The sequence below is a fragment of the Hemitrygon akajei genome, chromosome 20 (genome assembly GCF_048418815.1).
Source record: "Hemitrygon akajei chromosome 20, sHemAka1.3, whole genome shotgun sequence".
NCBI lineage: Eukaryota > Metazoa > Chordata > Chondrichthyes > Myliobatiformes > Dasyatidae > Hemitrygon > Hemitrygon akajei.
Window position 1 is genome coordinate 58,900,910 of NC_133143.1, and position 25,234 is coordinate 58,926,143.

General features: G+C 42.2%; 1 protein-coding gene across 9 annotated transcripts in view; it reads left to right on the top strand.

The window, feature by feature from the left end:
• Positions 1-25,234, top strand: part of LOC140713820 (adenylate cyclase type 2-like) — a 500,552-nt gene that overhangs the window by 418,786 nt on the left and 56,532 nt on the right. For all 9 annotated transcript variants that reach the window (XM_073024378.1, XM_073024374.1, XM_073024382.1 and 6 more), the window contains 4 exons: positions 522-591; positions 8,273-8,370; positions 12,017-12,101; positions 21,732-21,869. In XM_073024378.1, the coding sequence (XP_072880479.1) occupies positions 522-591; positions 8,273-8,370; positions 12,017-12,101; positions 21,732-21,869 (391 nt within the window). The remainder of the gene's footprint in view (positions 1-521; positions 592-8,272; positions 8,371-12,016; positions 12,102-21,731; positions 21,870-25,234) is intronic.

Consider the following 25,234-nt stretch of genomic DNA (forward strand, 5'->3'; position numbering starts at 1 on the left):
AAAGGGCCAGGAGGGCCTATTCCACACTGTATCTCAATAAACCAATAAAGAAAATATTTTCATCAGCAAGCAGGTGCACCTGATAAAGTGGCCACTGCCTGTAAGTATCACTGTTAAAAAAAAGATGCCATTCAAGGTAAATATGAAGCAAAAAAAAATCCTCTCAGAGCATCATGAGTCCGGAACTCTTTGGCAGTGAAACCAAAATCTTTGAATATTTATTTATGGAGAAAGGTCAATAAATAGATGGTAGTCTCAGAGGTGAAGTGTTATCGAGTTTGAGTGAGGAAGCAGCGTTGAGGTGACGATCCATTCAGCCATGATCTTGTTGAATGGCAGAGAAGACTCAGCGGGATACCCCTGATCTTTGTTCATTTTATTTGGGTTTACAGACCCGAGTTACCAGGTGCTGTGGCACCTGGTAGGCCGCAGCATGTACAGTTTTTCTCTTTTTGTTTCGGATTCTAGTATCTGCAGTTTTGTTTGTTTGCCATTATAAAAAAATGCGTTTGCTTTTGCAGGCAGTGGCTAAAGTCGGACGACATTCAGCGAATTTCACTTTTCTTTCACAATCAAGAATTGGAAAAGGAGGTAGGTGCCATATCGTTTCACGTTGGTGCCGCATCAAGTCCGAGGGAGGGTCTCGGCCTGAAACGCCGACTGCTTATCCCTCTCCATAGATGCTGCCTGACCTGCCGAGTTCCTCCATCGGTTTGTGTGCGTTAATGTATATAGGAGTGAGGTTTCAGTCCTGCTTCAGCAAAGCACGACTAGCCTGAGCAGGCTTGAGGGTTGAAACTGCTTCTGAGTTCCCTCGGTGAGGAGGTCTTCTGTAAGTTACCTACTTTCCCATTGCTCTCACCGCCTTCCCAACTCATTTCAGTCTCCTTCACTCCTTCACTGTGCCGGCCAGCCTGCTAACCCCACCAGCAGCTGCCCTCTGTCTCAACCCATACCCACTGTACACTAAACTCCCCCTGATACCCATCCCCTTGTCCTCAGCCTCGCCTCATCCCCCAACTCCCTCTGTCTCAACCCATACCCACTGTGCACTAAACTCCCCTTGATACCCATCCCCTTGTCCTCAGCCTCGCCTCATTCCCCAACTCCATCTGCCTCAACCCATACCCACTGTACACTAAACTCCCCCTGATACCCATCCCCTTGTCCTCAGCCTCGCCTCACCCCCTAACTCCATCTGTCTCAACACCCTCCTGTACTCTAAACTGATGATAACTCCCCCTGATACCCATCCCCTTGTCCTCAGCCTCACCTCATCCCCCTAACTCCATCTGTCTCGACACCCTCCTGTACTCTAAACTGATGATAACTCCCCCTGATACCCATCCCCTTGTCCTCAGCCTCGTCTCATCCCTCAGCCATCCCACATTCTATGTGTTACTCCCTGCTCTCCCACTAAACCAACCATCTTCCATGTTGTGGTGTTATCAGACTCTTGAACGGACCTTTTGCTTGATGAGATGGTTTCTTGGCTTCACAGTCTACACTTTATGATCCTGCACTTTGTTGTTTACCTACACTGCACTTTCTCTGCAGCTTTTACACTTTACTCTGCATTGTTATTTTTTTATTCTTATTCTATCTCAATGCACTGTACAGTGATTTGAGCCGTATAAACAGTATACAGGGCAAGTTCCTCACTGTATCTTGGCACATGTGACAAAAATAAATGTGCCAAGCCATACCAAACCAAACCACACCTATCCGGACTTCAGGTAATGCACACAACGTTGCTCTCTTCCCACATTCCCTTTGTTCATCCTTCCTGTCACCCTCCCCTCATCTGGTTTCGTCTGTTCATCATGGCTTCACCTATCACCCAGCAGCTACCAGCTTCTGTTCCAAACCATCGCCCCCACCTGCCCCACCTCTACAACCTGCACGACCGGCCCTTTGTTCTCCCCCTCCCTCCCGCCCACCCCCTTCCAGTCTGACTCTACTTATCGCCTTACTGTCGTGTATTGATTATTTCAGTACTAATTGAGTAATATTGTAATTATATTGTTTGATTAAGTATTCATGTTCATTTAAGTAATCCATTGCCGGTTATATGTAAAAGTAAGTGAGTTGCATAAATCATGAAACTACCACGTGATTCGTGTGCATCTCACTTTAGGTAAAGAACAAACTAAGGCTTGCATCTTTCAGCTCTCTTGCTTTCCTTTGGATTAATTTAATGTTTCGGAGCTGCAAGATATAGCATGTACAGCTTCTGTTCCGAGCCATCCTCAACACCATCCTCAGCCACTCCCTCACCTCTGCCTGTCATCCCCTCCCCAACTGGCTTCAATGATCACCAGCCAGCTCTCTTCCAATTTATCCCCACTGCCACCCTTCCCTAGCCTCCACAGATTGGCACCATCTGCCATTCATCCACTCTCTATCTGGCTTCACTAGTCACCAACTGTATCTGTTCCAAACCATCCCCACCTCCACTGCTGCTCTCCCCACCCCACCACCAGCCTCCACAAATTGGCTCAACCTCATCCCCTCCCATCTGGCTCCACCTATCACCTACCAGCCTCTTTCCCATTCCCCTCTGTACTACTACATGCTGGGTCTCTGTCGAGACCCCTCTCAGCTCAAAGCAGGGTCTTGATCCCCCATGTCCATCCAGCATTCTGTATTTATTAACAGTGTTTATTTACTTAGTGTACGAAGCATTAGGAGTGTTTGATGGCTCTGGGCCTGTACTCAAGTTCAGAAGAATGAGGGGGAATCTCATTGAAGCCTACCAAATCTTGTAAGGCCCAGAAAGAGTGGATGTGGAAAGGATGTTTCCAGTCGTGGGGGAGTCTAGGACCAGAAGACACAGCCTCAGAATACAAGGACGTCCCTTTAGATCAGTGATGAGAAGGAATTCCTTTAGCCAAATAGTGGAGAATGCGTGGAATTCATTGCTACAGACAGCTGTGCAGGACAAGCCACTGGGTATGCTTCAAGCAGGGCTTGATAGGTTCTTGATTAGTAAAGCTGTCAAAGGTTACAGGGAGAAGGCAGGAGAATGGGGGGTTGAGAAGGAAAAGAAATTAGTCAAGGTAGAATGGCCGAGCAGACTCGATGGGCCAGATAGCCTAAATCTGCTCCTAGGTGTGATAGTTTTTATTCTGAATTCCAGCACCTGTAATCTCTTTTGACTTCTACCACAATGGTGATGCCAGCAGAGAAACCGCCTTTGCGATGGCTCAACGTGAAAGATTAACGCCAAAGCGCACGCAGGCCCACCACCTGTCACTAGTCTAATGTGCCTTTCTGAATGCAGAAACATTTCTAGGGCTTGTATGTACAAGAGGGTAGAAGGTCTTTGAAGCACATGCTGAGGAGGCAGTAATAAAAAGGGCAGTGGAGGTTAAAGGGGTGGTGGGATGGAGATACATCTCTACCAGAGGAGTGGGGTGCTCCTTTCCTCTGCTAACCTGCAGGTCCCCATAGAGCCTGCTTGACCACACCACACCACCCCCTCCCCCCCCACCCCAGTCAGGATCACGTGAAGTTATTGGAGCAGGTGGCAGATGGTCATACGAGCAGCTGGTGCATATCAAAAGTCCTGGTTTTGTGACCACTGATGCCAGGCGGACAATCTCTGAAGAGTATTGATAATGGCTGGGGTCACCCATCTTGTAAAGACACTGCCCAGAAGAAGGCAATGGCAAAACACTTCTGTAGAAAAATTTACCAAGAATAATTATGGTCATGGAAAGACCATAATCGCCCACATCATTCGACATGGCACATCATGATGATGTCATACAACACCGCACATTCTCATGATGTCATATGGCACTGCACAGAATGATGATGACGAAGAAGGACAAAGTCAGGAGTTTATCTTATTAAAGAGTTTGAAAGCAGTACAATGACATGTCAAGTGAGTTTAGATGAATTTGCAAAGCTTCCTAGCCTGCTGTGTTCTACCAGCATTTTGTGTGTGTTGTTTATTTTCAAATGGTATTTTCTGCCAACTGCACTGCTTGCCTCTTCCACTGCTCATTTGATTGCATTTATCAACAATCAGTCAATATTCACTCCTTCAGTTCTTATGTCATCCCTGATTTCAAACACACAGCACCAGAACAAATCTCCTTTTCTTTGTTTACACACAGAAATGTGCTTGCCTGTATGGAGCCTGCAGTTATTGCTTCGCAATTTCACAGTTTTCACTCCAAACCATCATTGCAAATCATATTGAGCCTTAGCCAATGATGAAATTGAGTTAAAGCTATTATTCTCCTGGTAGATATGTCCAGCTGAGAGACTGAGGGATGTTAGAACATAGTACAGGCTCTTCAACCTGTGACCTTTAGCCTACTCCAGGTTCAATTTAACCTTTCCCTCCTACACAGCTCGTAACCCTATTTTTGCTTTCATCCATGTGCCTATCTAAGGATCTCTTAAATACCCCTATTGTATCAACCTCTACCACCACCCCTGACGTTGCGTTCCAGAAACCTACCACTCTCTGTGGAAAACTTCCTCCTCTGACATCCTCTCTGAACTTTCCTCCACACATGTTAAACTGATGTCTTCTGGTATTAGTCATTGCTGCCAGGGAAAAAGGAGTTACTGTTCCCACTATCCATGCTTCTCATAATCCTATATACCTCTGTCGTTGTCTCTCCTCCTCCTTCACTCCAAAGAGAACAGCCCTGGCTCACTCATCCTTTCCACACCGGACATCTTCTTCTCACCTATGTCACCATCTCCCCCACCTCATATGTCTACCACCCCACCGTCCCTCCTTCCCTCTCCTGACACTGTCCGGAATTGTTCTCTCTGCTTATCCTCTCCAGCCCTTTACCTTACCTAACTACCTGATTTCACCTATCTGCATCTAGCTATCCTGCTTCGATACCCCATCCCCCAACCTTTTTATTCTGGCGTCTTCCCTCTTCCTTTCCAGTTCTGAAGAAGGGTCTTGGTCCAAAATGTCAACCTTTTGTTCATTTCCCTTGATGCAGCATGACCTACTGAGTTCCTCCAGCATTTTCTGTGCGTTGCTTTGGATTTCCAGCTTCTGCTGAATCTCTTGTGTTCTTGCTCTGCATTCCATGGTCTCTCTCACCTGGCCATTCATTTACAGTTGCCGAAGGAAATGCTAGCATGCACTCCATGAGGCACCTCCTTCCAGTAAGGTGGATTTACTTTATATAACCATATAACAATTACAGCACGGAAACAGGCCATCTTGGCCCTTCTAGTCCATGCTGAACGCTTACTCTCACCTAATCCCACTGACCCGCACTCAGCCCATAAACCTCCATTCCTTTCCTGTCCATATCCATATCCAATTTTTTTTTTAAATGACAATATCGAACCTGCCTCTACCACTTCTACTGGAAGCTCATTCCACATAGCTATCATTCTCTGAGTAAAGAAGTTCCCCCTTGTGTTACCCCTAAACTTTTGCCCCCAACTCTCAACTCATGTCCTCTTGTTTGAATCTCCCCTACTCTCAATGGAAAAGCCTATCCACGTCAACTCTATCTATCCCCCTCATAATTTTAAATACCTCTATCAAGTCCCCCCTCAACCTTCTACGCTCCAAAGAATAAAGACATAACTTGTTCAACCTTTCTCTGTAACTTAAGTGCTGAAACCCAGGTAACATTCTAGTAAATCTCCTCTGTACTCTCTCTATTTTGTTGACATCTTTTCTATAATTCAGTGACCAAAACTGTACACAATACTCCAAATTCGACCTCACCAGTGTCTTGTACAATTTTAACATTACATCCCAACTCCTATACTCAATGCTCTGATTTATAAAGGCCAGCATACCAAAAGCTTTCTTCACCACCCTATCCACATGAGATTCCACCTTCAGGGAACTATGCACCATAAATGGCAAAATATGTCATTTTAAACTTACCCATTTCCTGCAGATGATTGAACTTCGTAAACACAAGAGATTCTTGCAGATGCTAGAAATTCAAAACAACACACACAAAATGGTGGAGGAACTCAGCAGGTCAGGCAGCATCCATGGAATTGAACGTGCCTCTGGCATTTTGTGTGTGTTGTATTGAACTTCAAATAGGAATAGAAAAACATGAAAACACTTACATTTGCTCAAGCAGAAAGAAAAAAAAAACAAGCACCTAATCTGTAAGGATTTATAATCCCTTTATAGTTTGGATCACCTCAGTTAAAGACATTAGCTTGATTTTCAACATCTACATCAAAATCATAAAAGGATCTTTGTCTGTTTGGCTGCCAGTGACTAGAGGTGTTCCGCAGGGGTCGATGATGGGACAGCTTCTTTTTTTTGTCACATATCAATGATTTAGATGACCGAATAGATGGCTTTGTTGCCAAGTTTGCAGAGGATATGTAGATTGGTGGAGGTGCAGGAAGTGTTGAGGAAACAGGCAGGCTTCAGAAGGACTTAGATTGGGAGAATGGGCAAGAAAGTGGCAAATGAATTGGAAAATGCATGGTCATGCACTTTGGTAGAAGAAATAACTGTGCAGTCTATTTTCTAAATGGGAAGAAAATCCAAAAATCTGAGTTGTAAAAGGACTTGGGAGTCCATGTGCAGAACACCCTAAAGGTTAATTTGCGGGTTGAGTCAGTGGTGATGAAGGCAAATGCAATGTTTGCATTCATTTCAAGATGTCTATAATACAAGAGCAGGGATGTGATGCTGAGGTTTTATAAGGCACTGGTGAGGACTCAGCTTGAGTACTGTGAACAGTTTTGGGCTCCTTATCTAAGAAAAGATGTCTTGGCATTGGAGAGGGTTCAGACGAGGCTCACAAAGATGATTCCAGGAATGAAAGGGTTATCATACGAGGAACATTTGATGGCTCAGGGTCTGTACTTGCTGGAATTTAGAAGGATGAGGAGGGATCTCTTTGAAACCTTTCAAATCTAGAAAGGCGTAGGCAGAGTAGATGTGGAAAGGATGTTTCACATGGTGGGGGAGTCTAGGACAAGCGGGCACAGTCTCAGGATAGAGGGGTGTCCATTTAAAACTGAGATACAGAGAAATTTTTTTAACCAGAAGGCGGCAAATTTGTGGAACTTGTGCAGGCCAGGTTACTTAGGGCGGGATGGGATACAGCATACTCTTGATGGGATACAGCATCAAAGGTTCCGGGGATTGGGGCTGAGGAGGGGGATAAAGGATCAGCCATAATTGAATGGCAGAGCAGACTCGATGGGCCAAATGGCCTCATTCTGCTCCTGTGTCTTATGGTCTAAAACTTTTAATTCAAATGAATGTGTGTTGACACTTGCGGGCTGCCCTCCACACATCCTTGGTTTGTGCAGACTGTTAACATAATGACGCATTTCACTGTATGTTTCAATGTACATGTATTAATCATATGGGTCAATGTCCAACACAGTTCAAGGATGTGCTGGGGACAGTCTGCAAGCTTCTGGTACCAACATAGCACATGCACAACTTTCTAACCTCTGCAACTTCAGAATGTGGAAATACCCAGAAGAAAGCCATGTGGTCATGGGGGAAACGTACGAACTTCTTACAGGCAACGGCGGGAACTGAACGATGGCTGGTGCTGTAAACCATTATGTGAACCGTTGCCATTCCACCCATAAGTCGGCAGCTTCACTGATTTCAGGGTCACGTTCAACTGCGCATGGTTAAGAAAAGCTGTTAGCTGGAATGTGGGACTGGCAAATAGCAGAACTAATTCTGTCGGTGTTGTAAGCTGATAAATAATTTCATTCACTGCTCTGCATGCTGCTAGTAATTAGTTAGGTTCATTGCACAAACCCTTTGTAAATAGAAATACATATGGACATTTCAAGCCCTTTTTTCAAAGCACAGTTGGTTGCATAGCATTTAATAGACTACATAAAATCCAATTTAACCCCTCAATAGTTTCCTAAAGGTACATATGACCTCTCTTTTATTACTTAAAGCTTATGTTCCACTTGTACATACATATGTTTGCATTTAAAATTAAATTTTGCAAAACTAAATTACACAGTCATCTATTTATTCTGCACAGATATATTTAATCCTTAGTGAAAACTTCCTGTCATTAGCTCATGTGTGACATTTGTTGGATAAACACTAACAGGACAAATTACCGCCATTCAAATTCTGCTGATACAGGTCGACCACCGACGCTTGGAAATATTTTTCAAATTCTTTTATGTTCCAGGTTTGTCCATGGGTATGTGGGTGCCATTCTGGTTGAAAAACATCAGCTTGCTGTTAAGTGAGTGCTGGAAATTTACAGCAGATCATTAATTGATTTATTTTTGTTAACTATTACAGTATCGAGCAACTCCACTTCCAGCCTTCAAGTACTACGTCACCTGCGCTTGCCTCATATTTTCCTGCATCTTCATCGTTCAGATTCTGGTCTTGCCAAAGTAAGTGTATACGAATGTATTAACGAGGATGATTTCCATGCCGTTTCTCCATTCTTTTACATTTCTCTGAGACAGGAAGACCTTTCCATCAATGCAGGGGAGAGAGTGCTAGCACTTCCAACAGGCACAGATGAGGGTTGCCATGGCAATAAGACGAAGGTGAATTCCTGGCTCTCCACTTTGCTCCCCCACATTAAAGAAAGGCACTGTTAGGCCCTGCATCGAATCACTCTCCAAGTTACTTGCTCATGAAACGGCGGGTCAAGGCGGGCAGCATAGGACGACGTCAATGTAGAAGGCTTCTTCCCTGCTTCTTTCAGATTCAGATTCAGTTTATTTATCAGGAGTGCATCAAAACATACAGTGAAACGCGTCATTTGTGTTTACAACCAACACACCTAGGATGTGCTGGGGACAGCCTGCGAGTGTTGCCACATATTCTGATGCTAATTTAGCATGCCCCCGATGCTTGGCAGAACAACACAACGTCTATCTGTCTCTATATACTTTATTAATTTATTTGTTTGTCTGTCTGCTTATTTATGAGCCTTAAGGTAAATTTTTATGTCCTGCGCTGTTCTGCTGCTGCAAAATGACAAATTTCGTGATTTATGTTGGTGATAATAACCCCTGGTTTCAGGTTCTGATTCTGACTCTAAGAGCGAAGCTGCAGCTTGGAAGATGAATTATTCCTTCTTCCTTTCATTCGTCGGCTTAGCTCTAAAATGCATTGCCTCCATCTTTCACAAGCCGTGGGCACCGCAGATAGTCACTGTGCAAAATCAGATGGCTCACAAAATCTGAAGTCCAATAACAATGGAGGCTGCTGCTCCTTAAGGTAGAGGTAATGCTTATTTCATCTCTTTGTAGGCATCACATATTTGCCTATCTATCCCTGAATCATCTCTGGCCTCTACTTGTCTGGAGAAGAAGTGGTTATGATAATTGCCAATGGCCCAAGAGCAGTTTAACTTTCATCGAAAGTGGTCTAAAATTTAGACTCTATGTTAAATCTATTCTATTTTCTATCATTACTTTAAATAAATCCTTGCGGGTTTCTGAGGAGGTTTAAATTTAATCACTCATTAATGTCAGGAAATATCAGGACTTTATTCCGTCTGTGATGCTGTTGCAGGTAAGTTTTTCATTGCACCCGTCCAAGCCTGTACCCATGTATAAAAATAAGCTGGCTTCTACATTGACTTTTGCCCTCATAGTGATAGAGTACAGCACAGGTCTATGATTCTGCCAGGCCCACCAACCCAGATCTCATTGCTGTCAAGGGAAATCTGGACCTTCTTCTTCTACCTTTGCTGTTTGGAAACAAATTACCCTTTACAGTTAAATATATGAGATATGTAATTTAAATAATATAAATGTAATTTTAATTAAATGCATGATGCCTACTTACCCTATTAATACATCTTTCATGGACATTCCCATTCCGACATGTCAGTCCATGGCCTCCTCTACTGTCGTGACGAGGCCACACTCAGGTTGGAGGAGCAACACCTTATATTCCCTCCGGGTAGCCTCCAACCTGATGGCATGAACATTGATTTCTCGAACTTCTGGTAATGCCCTCCCCACCCCCAACCCCTCCCCTTGTGGGTAGTGCGGCTTGTTGGGACAGAAGGGCCTGAAGTATGCTGTATCTCTAAATGAATGAATAAATAAATAGACCCAATGTCAACACCAGTGACAATAATGGACAACTTAATCTATTGCTGTGAATATAAAGTCAGATCAGAGTAAAAATTGGCACTATTTTAAGCTTTTCTTAGTGACTTCATCTTGTTTTTGCCACCTGGGCTGACAAGGGAAGTTAATTAATAAAATATGAGTTACCTCCCGACGTTAGTCCAGGAAGCAAGCTCCAGAGGCAGGGTAGCCAGTGAGATTTCAGTGGAAGTCTTGATAGACTTATTAATCATTACCATTCCATTTCTTCTGACCCTGGAGGCTGGTCAAGGTGATTTTCTGCATAAGACTGATCTATGATACATAATAATGGAGAAATACATTATTTCTATAATAATTGTGAAAGGTGCAGAGTTGAGGTATAAAACTCTTTACAAGTTAAAAAAATTCATTAACCCTGTCATTTTGATCATCAGAAAGCAAGTATTTAATGATGCTTCAAACCTATATTTTCATTATTGCCTTGTACCTATAAATAATTGAATATTTATAAATATATCGTCCTAATGAAGGAGGGTTTCACCCCGAAATATCGACTGTTTACTCTTTTCCATAGATGCTGTCTGACCTGCTGAGTTCTTCCAGCATTTTATGTCTGTTACTTTGGATTTCCAGCATCTGCAGATTTTCTCCAGTTTGTGACCTTGTATATATGATTTCTTTTGTCTTTGGTTTTCATTCAGCAATAATCAAAATTGACTGATAATGTTGTTCCTGTTTTGTACATCTTTAGGTATTTGATTCTATAATACAGCATATTAATACATATTTTCTACAATTTATATTTATTCACCAGGTACAGATATTGCTATCAGAATCAGCATTTATTGCTCATTGAAATGAGTAACTTTCTGGGCCATTTCAGAAGTCAGCCATATCAATAGGTTTGGAGTCACATACAGACGAGACCAAAAAGGAATTTCAGATCTTTTCTTCCCTAAAGGATATTAGTAAACAGATAGGTTTTATTACCATTCTGGTGGTTTCTCTGTTACCATTACTGAACTTTTTTAGTATTCCTGGTATGTTTAGTTATACGTGTTTAAATTTTGTAACTGTGATCTGCAACTCATACTCACGCCTCCAGATCAACAGTTCAGGATGCTGGATAATAATCCAACCCAAATAATAGGCTACCACACCAATCACTTTATCTCTGTATACACAAATCTGCAGAACATTTAACCTAAGGCTCATGTAACAAATAAAGTCTTTTACGTTACAGATTTGTCTCTGCAGTGCATGTTAGCAGGGTCAGTGAACCTAACTGATTGCATCCACTTCATGTTTTTTTATTAATGCCACGATTGGTCGTGACAAAACCGAAGTGCAATCCAAGGATCAGCCACCTCCTGTCCTTTACCAGTCTCCACCCGGGCATGAATGAGTTGATTTCTTGAAAGCACGAGATGTGTTTTATTGCTAAGTTTTCCCTTTTTTGATGGGCAGGATTACAGGTTATCATTTTCCCATGGTGGCTGAGATTAGAAACACAAGGAAAATAATAAACTTGGAAATAACGTCATTTCATCCGCTGCAGTTTAGTGATTTAGTAAGTACTGCTACCCCATTCCCCACCAGTCTCAGCGCTGGGTTAAACGACTGTGAATTCAAACTCCATTCTTGACTGCAAAATCTACACAGTTGCTTTAACACACTGGGCTGTTGAGTTGTGCCCGCTGCAGTGGCTGTGCAAGATATTAGAGGTTGTATTTCTCAATTTTATTTCATTTCTTAATGTCTCATTGCCTCTTGTGGGGTTTGGTATGTACCACAGGACCACCAGCTACATGTCAAAAGTAGCTGCAGTTCATATAATTGTGACATTTTTAGATTTGATAGCTGGCAAAAACTAAAATGTGTCTTTGCTAATTCTGATAATGTTGATGTGTGTAATTCATCAAAAATGCACTTATATTAAATAGAATGTTTTGATTTGTTCTAGAACGCCTGTACTTGCAATTTCCTTTGGAACTGCTTTCCTCATTCTGGTTTTCATCCTCTTCACCTGTTTTGCTGGTCAGCTTCTGGTGGGTTTATATCTTTTGCCGGGGGTGGGGGGGGGAGGTGAAGATAACAATAAATTATTCTTGTGAAGTAACATTAAGAGATGAGTATTTACATCCACGGCAGAAAGTGTTTGATTTCTACCCACAAGTTATTTATGACGCACTCTCATCCTGCACTGGTCACTTTTTATCTCTCATGGCTGCTGTGTTTCACATATTTATACAGCTGCTTGTTTTATTATAATAGCGCCAGTAACATCATTGCACTGAGTGTTCCAGGCCTGTGTGGGGCGCCAGAGAGCATTGGGCACTGGGGTTTTCAGAACACCTGAACTGGTTAATTGTTGTTTAACGATGGTCAGGAATCATTTAGAGTTCCTTGTGTTTTTCTCGAGTGACGTACTCTTTGTAATATGGTCTCCTGATGCCTTCTATTGAAGCTTGTTAAGTTTATTTCAATAGTCTCAGAGATTCTGTGGTTACTTGTATTATTTAAGTAGAGTCCCCAGTAGCACAATTGCGGGGTCCTAGCTTTGAGAATGTTACTTCTCATGGTGTCGCTTGGCCGAGCCCCTGATGTTCTTTTGGAATTATTATGAATAAACTGTAGTCGCCATCACTACATCTTTCATTCCTCTGCATTTGGGTTCTGATATTGCCAGCACAAATCATGACAATTAATACAGACTTACATAAAAATGCACCTCACACTATATGTCAACCTATCCCATGAACCAGTCAATCTTCAGGCCAGGCAACTCAGGGACTTGTGCTAATATTATTTTGCGTCTGTATGTGCTGGTTCCTAACTATGTGTGTTGTGTGTAACTATACCTTTTGCACCTTGGCCCCAAAAGAAGAGTATTTTGTTCAGCTGTATAAGGTTGAATAGCAATAAACTTGAACTTGAAATAAATGTTAAATATAGCAATTTTAGGCAAGCTGTTCTTTTCCCAAAACGAAACATGCTTTCACACCCTTCCCCCGGGATGCTAGTTTGAAGTGCAGTCCTGTTCAGTGGGTGCTGGTTGTTCTCAGCTTGGTATGACTCAGCCCACATGATAGGTGTCAAAGGCCTTTTCCTGATAAAGAGGGCATCGCAGTTGAGTTCTGCCTGGAGAACAGTCGGTCAGCAGCTCAAACAGACTTATGACATTTGTAATTTCAGCTACCAAAGCGTTAGAGCTGTCATGCACAAGTAATTTGGAAATAAAACATGGGGGAATCATTTCAATAAACCTGATTCAACATAAGTAGGATGACATTCAAAAGAGACAAGTGGGCCATCGTAAACCATTCCAAAGTTGTATGACCTACAGGGGCTGGATTAGAAAACTGTCCACTGGAGGATTGATGTACTAAACTGGCAGTTCAGTATATGTTTTATGAGGGAACTGGGTACAGCAAGGCTCTATTGTGCATTGGTTTCAACGTGACCAGCCATTCCTTCTCCAAACTAAATCATGATATCTAGATGCAATAAAGAACATTATTTTGTACAGCTTAAAAGGCACAAGAAAAGATTTTTAATTTGCGTCGCCCAAGCTATTTATGATATAAATATTTGCTACAATATCAATTTTTCCAACAGCGTTCATAATATGAATGAAGACAAACAAATAGTTCTGTTCATTTCAAGATGTTGGATGGTGCCCTATTTTTTTTTCTATTTTTACAATTTTGCTGCTTGCTTTCCCTGAAGCCATTGACTATGTTGAAGTATGATTTCACAAGTATCACAGTTCTTAGATGAGTAGTCAGAATAGACAAGAATGGGGTGCTTACTGTAATTGAAAACCCCTTGATACCTCATTGAGAAGATAGTTGACAGGGAGTGGTAGTGAACTGTTAATGTAGTGGGAGGTGGCAGGGGCATCCTGATCTCATTCAAAATCTAAACATTAAATTCCTTATAAGGGTCCCTGCTACGGTGTGGGATGACACATGAAATTCAGAGGCTACTGAAAATGGGAGGAGCAAAACATTTTGTTCCTTCCTAAATAGAAAGAGTTTTAAATTGGATGCTTGAATGAACACAAGAGATTCTGCAGATGCTGGAACTCCAGAGCAATCTAATCGTAATGAAGGGTCTTGGCCCAAAACATTGACTGTTTATTCCTCTCCATAGATGCTGCCCGACCTGCTAAGTTCTTCCAACATTTTGTGTTTGATATTCTTAGATAGCTTAGTTCATTGTATAGAACTAGAATCTTTAAATGTACTTTTGCAGAGTCTGTGATGAGTGGCATGGTCAGCATCCATTGTTTATCTCTAACTGCCCTTGAGAAGGTAGTGGTGTTTAGCCTTCCTGAACCACTGCATTCCTTCTGGTGAAAGTCTTTCCATTCTCCCAATCGGTAGGAGTTCCAGATTTGGATGAGGCCTGACAGTCTGTTTCCACGTCAGGGTGGAAATGGATCTCAGGCTGGTAAATTATTGTCAAATGGAATGATATATAGTGAAAAACTAGTCTTGCAAACTGTTCATACAGATCGAATCATTACACAATGCACTAAGGCAGCCAAGGGTAGCAGAGCAGCAAGTACAACGCTTTACCGCACCAGCAGTCGGGGTTCAATTCCCGCCACTGCCTGTAAGGAGTTTGTATGTTCTTCCTGCTACCTTGTGGGTTTCTTCCAAGGATTTGCTCCCACATTCCAAAGACATTCGGATTAGGGTTAGTAAGTTGTGGGTATGCTATGTTGGCACCAGAGGCATGGCGACACTTGCCAGCATAGTGGTTAGCATGACACGATTAAAGCTCAGGACGGTTCCGGAGTTCAGAGTTTAATTCCAGCGCCATCTGTAAGGAGTTTGTACGTTCTCCCCATGGCCATGTGGGTTTCCTCCGGGTGCTCCAGTTTCCTCCTACGGTCCAAAGATGTACCAGTTAATTGGTCATTGTAAATTGTCCCATGATTCGGATACTGTAAACAAGACCATAAGATATAGGAGCAGAAATAGGCCATTCAGCCCATCGAGTCTGCTCCATCATTCAATCACGGGCTGATCCAAATCTTCCAATCATCCCCACTCCCCTGCCTTCTCCCAAACCCTTTGATGCCCTGTCTTAAATGCACCCAATGACTTGGCTTCCACAGCCACTTGTGGCAACAAATTCCACTGATCTACCACCCTCTGACTAAAGTAATTTCTCCACATCTCTGTTCTAAATGAACGTCCTTCAGTCCTGAAGTCTTGCCTTCTTGTCCTAGATTCCCCTACCATGGGAAATAACTCTGCCATATCTAATCTGTTCAGGCCTTTTAACATTCGGAATGTTTCTATAAGATTACCCCCTCATTCTCCTGAACTCCAGGGAATACAACCCAAGAGCTGCCTGACATTCCTCATACGGTAACCCTTTCATTCCTAGAATCATTCTTGTGAATCTTCTCTGAACCCTTTACAATGTCAGTAGTGTATATCCTTTCTAAAATAAGGAGCCCAAAACTGCACACAGTACTCCCAAGTGTGGTCTCACAAGTGCCTTGTAGAGCCTCAATATCACATCCCTGCTCTTATATTCTATACCTCTAGAAATGAATGCAACGTTACATTCACCTTCACCACCGACTCAACCTGGAGGGTAATCTTTAGGGTATCCTGCACGAGCACTCCCAAGCCCCTTTGCATCTCTGCATTTTGAATTCTCTCCCCATCTAAATAATAGTCTTCCCATTTATTTCTTCCACCAAAGTGCATGACTATACACTTTCCAACATTGTATTTCATTTGCTACTTCTTTGCCCATTCCCCTAAACTATCTGAGTCTCTCTGCAGGCTCTCCGTTTCCTCAACACTACCCACTCCTCCACCTATCTTTGTATCATCGGCAAATTTAGCCACAAATTCATTAATCCCATAGTCCAAATCATTGACATATAAAAAGCAGCGGTCCCAACACCGACCCCTGTGGAACTCCACTGGCAACTGGCAGCCAACCAGAATAGGATCCTTTTATTTCCACTCTCTGTTTTCTGCCGATCAGCCAATGCTCCACCCATGCTAGTAACTCTCCTGTAATTCCATGTGCTCTTATCTTGCTAAGCAGCCTCACATACAGCACCTTGTCAAAGGCCTTCTGAAAATCCAAGTACACCATGTCTACTGCATCTCCTTTGTCTACCCTGCTTGTAATTTCCTCAAAAAATTGCAGTAGGTTAGTCAGGCAGGATTTTCCTTTCAGGAAACCATGCTGGCTTTGGCCTACCTTGTCATGTGCCTCCAGGTACTCCGTAATCTCATCCCTAATAATCAATTCCAACAACTTCCCAACCACTGATGTCAGGCTACCTGGTCTATAGTTTCCTTTCTGCTGCCTCCCAGCCTTCTTAAGTAGCGGAGTGACATTTGCAATTTTCCAGTCATCCAGTACAATGCTACAACCTATCAATTCTTGAAGGATCATTGTTAATACCAACGCAATCTCTCCAGCTACTTCCTTCAGAACCCAAGAGTGCATTCCATCAGGTCCAGGAGATCTATTGACCCTCAGACCAATAAGCTTCCTGAGCACCTTCTCAGCCATAATTTTCACTGCACAATCTTCACTTCCTTTGAATGTCCAGTATACTGCAGATCTCCTCCACTGTGAAGACTGATGCAAAATACACATTCAATTCCTTTGCCATTTCTGCGCCTCTCATTACAATATCTCCAGCATCATTTTCTATTGGTCCTATATCTACCCTGAACTCTCTTTTACCCTTTATATACTTAAAAAAAGTTTTTAGTATTTTCTTTGATATTAGTCACCAGCTTCCGTTCATAATTCATCTTTTCCTTCTTAATGACCTTCTTAGTTCCTTCTGCAAGTTTTTAAAAGCTTCCCAATTCTCTATCTTCTCACTAACTTTGGTGTCCTTGTATGCCCTCTCTTTTGATTTTACTTTGGCTCTGACTTCACTTGTCGGGCACGGTAGTGTCCTTCTTCCATTCAAAAAATTCTTCTTATTTGGAATATATCTGTCTGGCAATTCCCTCATTTTTTGCAGAAACTCCAGCCATTTCTGCTCTGCTGTCCTTCCTATTAGTGTCCCTTTCCAGTCAACTTTGGCCAGTTCCCTCTCATGCCATTGTAATTTCCTTTATTCCACTAAAATACAGACACATTGGAATTTAGTTTCTCCTTCTCAAATTTCAAAGTGAACTCAATCATTTTGTGATCACTGTTCCCTAAGGGTTCTTTAATTTTAAACTCTCTTATTACCTCCGGATCATTGCACAACACCCAATCCAGGACAGCTGATCCCCTAGTGGGCTCTACAACAAGCTGTTCTTAAAAGCTACCCTTTAGACATTCTACAAATCTTCTCCCTTGAGATCCAGTGATAGCCTAGTTTTCCCAATCCACTTTCATGTTAAAATCCCCAACAATTATCATGACATTGCCCTTCTGACACGCCTTTTCAAAGTAGGTGGGTTGCTGGGCAGTCCTCCTCACTGGGCTGGAAGGGCCTGTTCCAGACTGTATTTCTGGCATCTGCAGAATCTCTTGTGTAAGTAACACACACAAAATGCTGGAGGAACTCAGCAAATCAGGCAGCATCTGTGCAGGGGAATAAACAGTTAATGTTTCAGGCCAGGACTCTTCATCTGGCCTTGTGTTTAAGTAATTATATGTACACCTCAACTTACACTGGGCCACACTGGGACATCACAGGAGGCTTAAGGCAAAAAAAAAACTGGAGGGGGAATGAGACAGATAATTAAATGGCAGGTAACTGGAATGATTGGGTTACATCTACAGACTTTGATGTGCTGTATAGCACCCTCCGTGACAGACGAAGTAAATCAATTCTTCATCAGGACCGTGTCTGGCACTCAGCAATTCTGAAACTTTTGTATTAGGTTCCCTGCAATTTCACTGCTAGTCCCAGAGAATTATTCTGTGACACTAGAGATTCTGCAGATGCTGGGAATCCACAATAACACAGAAAAAATGCTGAAGGAACTCAACAGGTCAGGCAGCATGTATGGAAATGAATAAACATTTTGTGTTGTGATGTTTTGTGTTGAGACCCTTCTTCAAAACCCTATTACCACTTACTTTCTACTTACACAGTCACCCTTTTTGTTGTATAATCTCTTCAACCATTCACCCTATCAACACCCATTGTTCCATTTCCCTGTCCCTTCATTCTCCCATCTTAGAACTATTTCTTTAACTATTCCCAGTTTCAATGAAAGGTCGTTGACCCAAAACTTCTAGGTCTCCTGTTCTCTGCTATCATCTTTATTCTGCCATCTTCCATCTTTATCTTGTTTGAAGAAGCAATATTGAACAGCAAAATTCCCTGTGATCTCTGTTGGATGTGTATCTCTTTTTACATAATATATTACTTGTGGTTTTATCTAGCACTTGGAAGGAATGTATAGTGGACATCCATTGTGAGTTAATTTCTTTCCTACAAGTACTAGATATAAGACACACACAGGAGATTTGTCAATACTTCTTTAGCTTTTTATTGATGTACCTTTTTAATGATTTACACTTTATAGTGTAGCTAAACAATTTGTAAAGTGTGGAATGGAACTTAAATTTGGGTGATCTGCAAATAAATGTATACATTTTGCAAGCAACACACACAAAATACTGGAGGAACTTAGCAGGGCAGGCAGCATCTATGGAAAAAAGTACAGTTGACATTTGTACTTTATTCCATAGATGCTGCCTGGTCTGCTGAGTTCCTCCAGCATTTTGTGTGTGTTGCTCAGATTTCCAGCATCTGCAGATTTTCTAGATAGATAGATAGATAGATAGATAGATAGATAGATAGATAGATAGATAGATAGATACTTTATTCATCCCCATGGGGAAATTCAACTTTTTTTTTTCCAATGTCCCATACACTTGTTGTAGCAAAACTAATTACATACAATACTTAACTCAGTAAAAAATATGATATACATCTAAATCACTATCTCAAAAAGCATTAATAATAGCTTTTAAAAAGTTCTTAAGTCCTGGCGGTAGAATTGTAAAGCCTAATGGCATTGGGGAGTATTGACCTCTTCATCCTGTCTGAGGAGCATTGCATCGATAGTAACCTATCACTGAAACTGCTTCTCTGTCTCTGGATGGTGCTATGTAGAGGATGTTCAGAGTTATCCATAATTGACCGTAGCCTACTCAGCGCCCTTCGCTCAGCTACCGATGTTAAACTCTCCAGTACTTTGCCCACGACAGAGCCCGCCTTCCTTACCAGCTTATTAAGACGTGAGGCGTCCCTCTTCTTAATGCTTCCTCCCCAACACGCCACCACAAAGAAGAGGGTGCTCTCCACAACTGACCTATAGAACATCTTCAGCATCTCACTACAGACATTGAATGGAGCCAACCTTCTAAGGAAGTACAGTCGACTCTGTGTCTTCCTGCACAAGGCATCTGTGTTGGCAGTCCAGTCTAGCTTCTCGTCTAACTGTACTCCCAGATACTTGTAGGTCTTAACCTGTTCCACACATTCTCCATTAATGATCACTGGCTCCATATGAGGCCTAGATCTCCTAAAGTCCACCACCATCTCCTTGGTCTTGGTGATATTGAGGCGCAGGTAGTTTGAGTTGCACCATATCACAAAGTCCTGTATCAGTTTCCTATACTCCTCCTCCTGTCCATTCTATTGTTTGTGGCTTGTGTATATTTTGCAATTTTGCATGGTAAGAGGGTGACAGTTGGAAAGTATCAAGTTCAAGATCAGGTGTAATTGTCATTCAATCATGCACATATATACAGCTAAACGAAACAGCGTTTCCCCAGGGCCAAGTTGCAAAGCACAGTACATATAGTCACACACAGCACTTATAGTCATGATAGCATATACAGTTACAAAATAATATTAGCACAAGTCCCTGAAGATTTATAGTCCTTGGGAAGTAGTCCTGGAGCCAGGTTTCTGCAAGAACAAGCACGCAGCAGTTCCTCATCTTCCACAGCCAGTGATGAACGTAATCCAGCTTGTCTTCCAGGGAGTGAACTCTGAGAGCCCTACTGCAGGGCCAGTCCCTAACCCAGCATGGGACTTCTAAAATCATGGATAAATGATGATCCTGACTTGGCACATTTCTAATTTCTGTATGCTTCTGCAATTCCTTCTCCGGTGTCCTTGAAGCAAGTGCTAATTTTCTGAATGGATATGGACTGAGGCAGCAAAACTCTTTTGATCTCTAAAAATCTGACTATAGATGAGAGGTACTCTGGCAGTAGATGTAAAATTTAGACTAACGCCAAAGCACTGGAGGCACTCAGCAGGTCAGCCAGCATCGATGGAGAGAGTCCTCCATCAGCATAGCTTTGTGCATGGGAAGTCATGTTTGACAAACCTTTTAGAGCATTTTGAGGGTAAGGCTGTGAATCTTGTCTACTTGGAATTTAGCAAGACCTTCAACAAAGTCCTGCATGGTGGGTTGGTCACATGGAATCCAGAGAGAGCTGGTTAGGTGGATTCAAGATTGGCTCAGAGGTTGAAGGCTATTTCTCAGAATGGAGGAGGGCAACTAATGGTGTACCTCCAGGGTTAGGGTTGTGACCCTTGTTATTGATTATTTATAGAAATGATTTTGATCCGAAAGCACAAAACTTGATCAGTCATGACACAGAATTAGGAAGAGTTGTTGACTGTAAAGAAGGTTATCGGAGATTACAAGGATACCTTGATCAGTTAGGGAAGTGGGCCAAGGAGTGGCAACTGGATTTCAATACAGATACAGTGAGTCAAACCAGTGTGGGACTTACTATGATAAGGCACAAGGGAGTGTAATGGAACAGAAAGGATGAGGAGTACGGGTGCATAGTCCATTGAAAGTTGTAGACCGGGTGGTGAAAAAGACAAGACACTGGCCCTCATCAGTCAGGTCATTGAATATGAGAGTTGGAAAGTTACGCTGTAGTTGTATAACCATTGGTGAGGCCACACTTGCACGGTACTACTGCCACCAAACCACAAATTTGACGGCATGTCTGTGGCAATAAACCTGATTAGTATTTTGGGTTTCGTTCACCCTATTATAGGAAAGACGTGGTTAAAAATGGAAAGAATGCAGAGGAGATTTATGAGGATGTTGCCAGAACTACAGGGCATGAGTGTAAGGGGGAGGCTGGTCCAGGCTAGGCTTTCACTCCTTGGAACATGAGAGAATGAGAGGTGGTACTATAGAGATATAGCGGCGGACAGTAACAGTCTTTTATGAGAGACCAAAACTTACTTAGAGACAAGACTTACCGAATAGCCTGTGCGGTACAGCTGCTTCTAAGGTGAATTATGTTGAGGACGTCATGCACATTAGAACACCCTTTCTTTTCTAGCCTCACTGAGTCATGACATGAGACCTCACATCACACTGTTTCATTAGTGCTGACACTTATGGAAGAAATTCTAATCCATTAGATTCTTTCTGCATCACATGTTTCTGTAATAATGCATTCTGATATTTAAAAGGCATAAAAGTGGGTTGGTGATTCTTACTTCATGAGCTGTTAAATCTCATTTAATCTTGGTTATCTGGGAAATAAAAAATCAATTGTTTCCAAGGCTCCCATCCCTATGAGGACAGCAAAAAGCACTCAGCACAAAAGTTGTTAATTTTTCTGCAAGCGTGTTTTGACATTTTCTATATAGAAGTTTAATTTGTTGTTTTTCCTGCATCCAGCAATGTAGCAAGAAGGCTTCAGCTTCCTTGATGTGGATTTTGAAATCGTCAGAGATCATTGCCAATAGGCCTTGGCCTCGTCTTACACTCACAATGACTACCACCACAGTTATATTAGTTATGGCCATATTTAACATGGTAAGTTTGCCACTTTATAATCAAACTAAAAGAACAAATTATCAGAGATTTAATTTACCATTTTTTGTAAATTATCAAATATGTGTCTAAGCAATATCTTAGGCCATTCATTGGTGTAAAATTAAAAAGAAAATTAATAGACTACAAATGGATTATGATTAAGCACTCTCAAGTAAAATCAAAGGAAATGCAAACTGTCATCTGAACAAGGGAAAGTAGCGCCGATTAAAAACCAAAAAGCAAACCTACACGTGGAGATGAAGGTTGAAGAAAAGACTCGTAATGAATACAGAAACAGAACAAATTGTGTCTGTCTTCAGGGAAATAGGCATTGACGGTGATGTGGTTCTGGAAGTTGTGTATGAAATGTTGGATAGTGCGAATATAGTAAATGTATTAAGATCAGAAGATATAGGAACAAAATTTAACCATCGAGTCTGCCCAACCAGTTCATCATGGCTGATTCAGTTTCCTCTCAGGCCCAATCTCCTACCTTCTCCCTGTACCCCTTCATGTCCTGATCAGTTAGGGTAACATATGGATAAGTGACTGGAATCCATTGTATACGAGAGGATAAGCCCTAATAGAATGTACCAGTAATCAGGGCTAAGGAGAATATATAATAAGAAGGGTCTTTTATTTTGTTTTATTTATTTAGAGATAGAGCATGGTAACAGGGCCTTCCATCCCAATGAACCCACACTGAGCAATTACACCCTTGTGACCAATTAACCTACCAACCGGTACATCTTTGGAATGTGGCCGGATCACCCAGAGAAAACCCACATCTTCATGGCAAGAACATCCAAACAGGCAGCAGGAGAATTGAACCCTGATCGCTGGTACTGTTAATAGCATTACACTAGCCACTACACTACCACGCCACCCCTATCTGTATAAATTGATTTAATTTTTTAAAGAAATAAAAGAAATGTCCAAATACATAGGAAAGACTAACAGATCAGGAAACTTGGAGGGATAGACTTAAAATGCTTGATGGAATGATTAGAGGGAAAAATTGGGAATAAGAGGGTGATGAAGTTTTGAAGGGTGTTAGAAGCAGAAACCTCATACCATCCATAAACCACTCGAATGCGTATGAATAGTTTGGTTGGGGAGCTCCTTTGCAACAGGCATGGACCTTTGGGGTTACAAATTATCTACAACTATATTAAAAAAAAAACAAATGTTTGATCCCAAACTTCTGGCGGAAACTCCTGGCAGTAAGGGTAAGGCTCAGATGATTACTCTTACATTTCTTCTTACTGCCCATGTGCTTCGTACAAATGAGATTGGAAAACTGACTGATAAAAGAAAGAATAGGACTTCAATCTCTTGTTTCATTACACTATGTTGGTGACTCTAATATGATGCAATGTCCTCCATCAGTCCATTATCAGTGTTTAATACCATTATTCCTACAGTCCTGATCGATAAGCTATGGAACCTGAGCCTCTTTACCTCCCCTTGCAATTGGATCCTTGACTTCCTAACTGGAAGACCACAATCTCTTCAGCTTAGAAATAACATCTCCTCCTCACTGATGATCAACACCTCAGGGATGTGTGCTTAGCCCTCTGCTCTACTCTCTCTGTACAACACAGAGTCTCTTCAACTACACCACAGAGTCTTGCCATCTTCAGAAGTTTTCTGATGACTCTGCCATAGTTGGATGCATCAGCAAGGGAGATGAGGCTGAGTACAGGGCTACGGTGGGAAACTTTGTCACATGGTGTGAGCAGAATCATCTGCAGCTTAATGTGAAAAAGACTAAGGAGCTGGTGGTGGACCTGAGGAGGGCAAAGGTACCGCTGACCCCTGTTTCCATCCAAGGGGTCAGTGTGGACATGGTGGAGGATTACAACTACCTGGGGATACAAATTGACAATAAACTGAACTGGTCAAAGAACACTGAGGCTGTCTACAAGAAGGGGCAGAGCCATCTCTATTTCCTGAGGAGACTGAGGTCCTTTAACATCAGCCGGACGATGCTGAGGATGTTCTACGAGTCTGTGGTGGCCAGTGCTATCATGTTTGCTGTTGTGTGCTGGGGCAGCAGGCTGAGGGTAGCAGACACCAACAGAATCAACAAACTCATTCATAAGGCCAGTGATGTTGTGGGGGTGGAACTGGACTCTCTGACGGTGGTGTCTGAAAAGAGGATGCTGTCCAAGTTGCATGCCATCTTGAACAATGACTCCCACCCACTCCATAATATATTGGTTAGGCACAGGAGTACATTCAGCCAGAGACTCATTCCACCGAGATGTAACACTGAGCGTCATAGGAAGTCATTCCTGCCTGTGGCCATCAAAATTTACAACTCCTCCCTCGGAGTGTCAGACACCCTGAGCCAATAGGCTGATCCTGGACTTAATTCCACTTGGCATGATTAACTTATTATTATTTAATTATTTATGGTTTTATATTGCTATATTTCTTCACTATTCTTGATTGGTGCGGCTGTAACGAAACCCAATTTCCCTCAGGATCAATAAAGTATGTCTGTCTGTCTGTCCATACCCATGAATGCATGGCTCAAATGCCATCTATATGTTTGCTGATGAAGCAACCATTGTTGGCAGAATCTCAGATGGAGACAAGAGGGTGTATAAGACCAAGATATACCAGCTAGTTGAGTGGTGTCACAGCAACAACATTGCAGTTAACATCAGTACGACCAAAGAGATAATTGTGGACTTAAGAAAGGGTAGGACCAGGGATCATGAACCAATCCTCAGAGGGATCAGAAGTGGAGAATGTGAGCAACTTCAAGTTCCTGGCTGTCAAGATCTCTGATGATCTAACCTGTTCCCAACATATCGATGCATCTATAAAGAAGGCAGGTCAGCTATATTTCATTAGGAGTTTGAGGAGATTTGGCATGTCACCTAAAACACTCAAACTTCTGCAGATGTACTGTGGAGAGCAGTCTGACAGGTTGTATCACTGTCTGGTATGCAACGTCATATCCAAGACTTCTTCAAGGAGTGGTGTCTCAGAAAGGCAGCATCTATCATTAAGGACCCCCAACACTCAGGACATGCCCTTTTCTCACTGTTACCATCAGGAAAGCGGTACAGAAGCACGAGGGAACACACTCAGAGATTCAGGAACAGCTTCTTCCCCTCTACTATCCGATTCCTAAATGGATGTTGAATCCTTGGACACTATCTCACTTTTATTATTTCTGTTTTTGCACTATTTTTAATTTAACTATTTAATGCACGTATATATGCTTACTGTAATTGATTGATTTATTTATTCTCTATATTATCATGTATTGCGTTGTACTGCTGCTGCTAAATTAACAAATTTCACAACATATGCCGGTGATATTGAACCTGATTCTGATTCCATCTCCA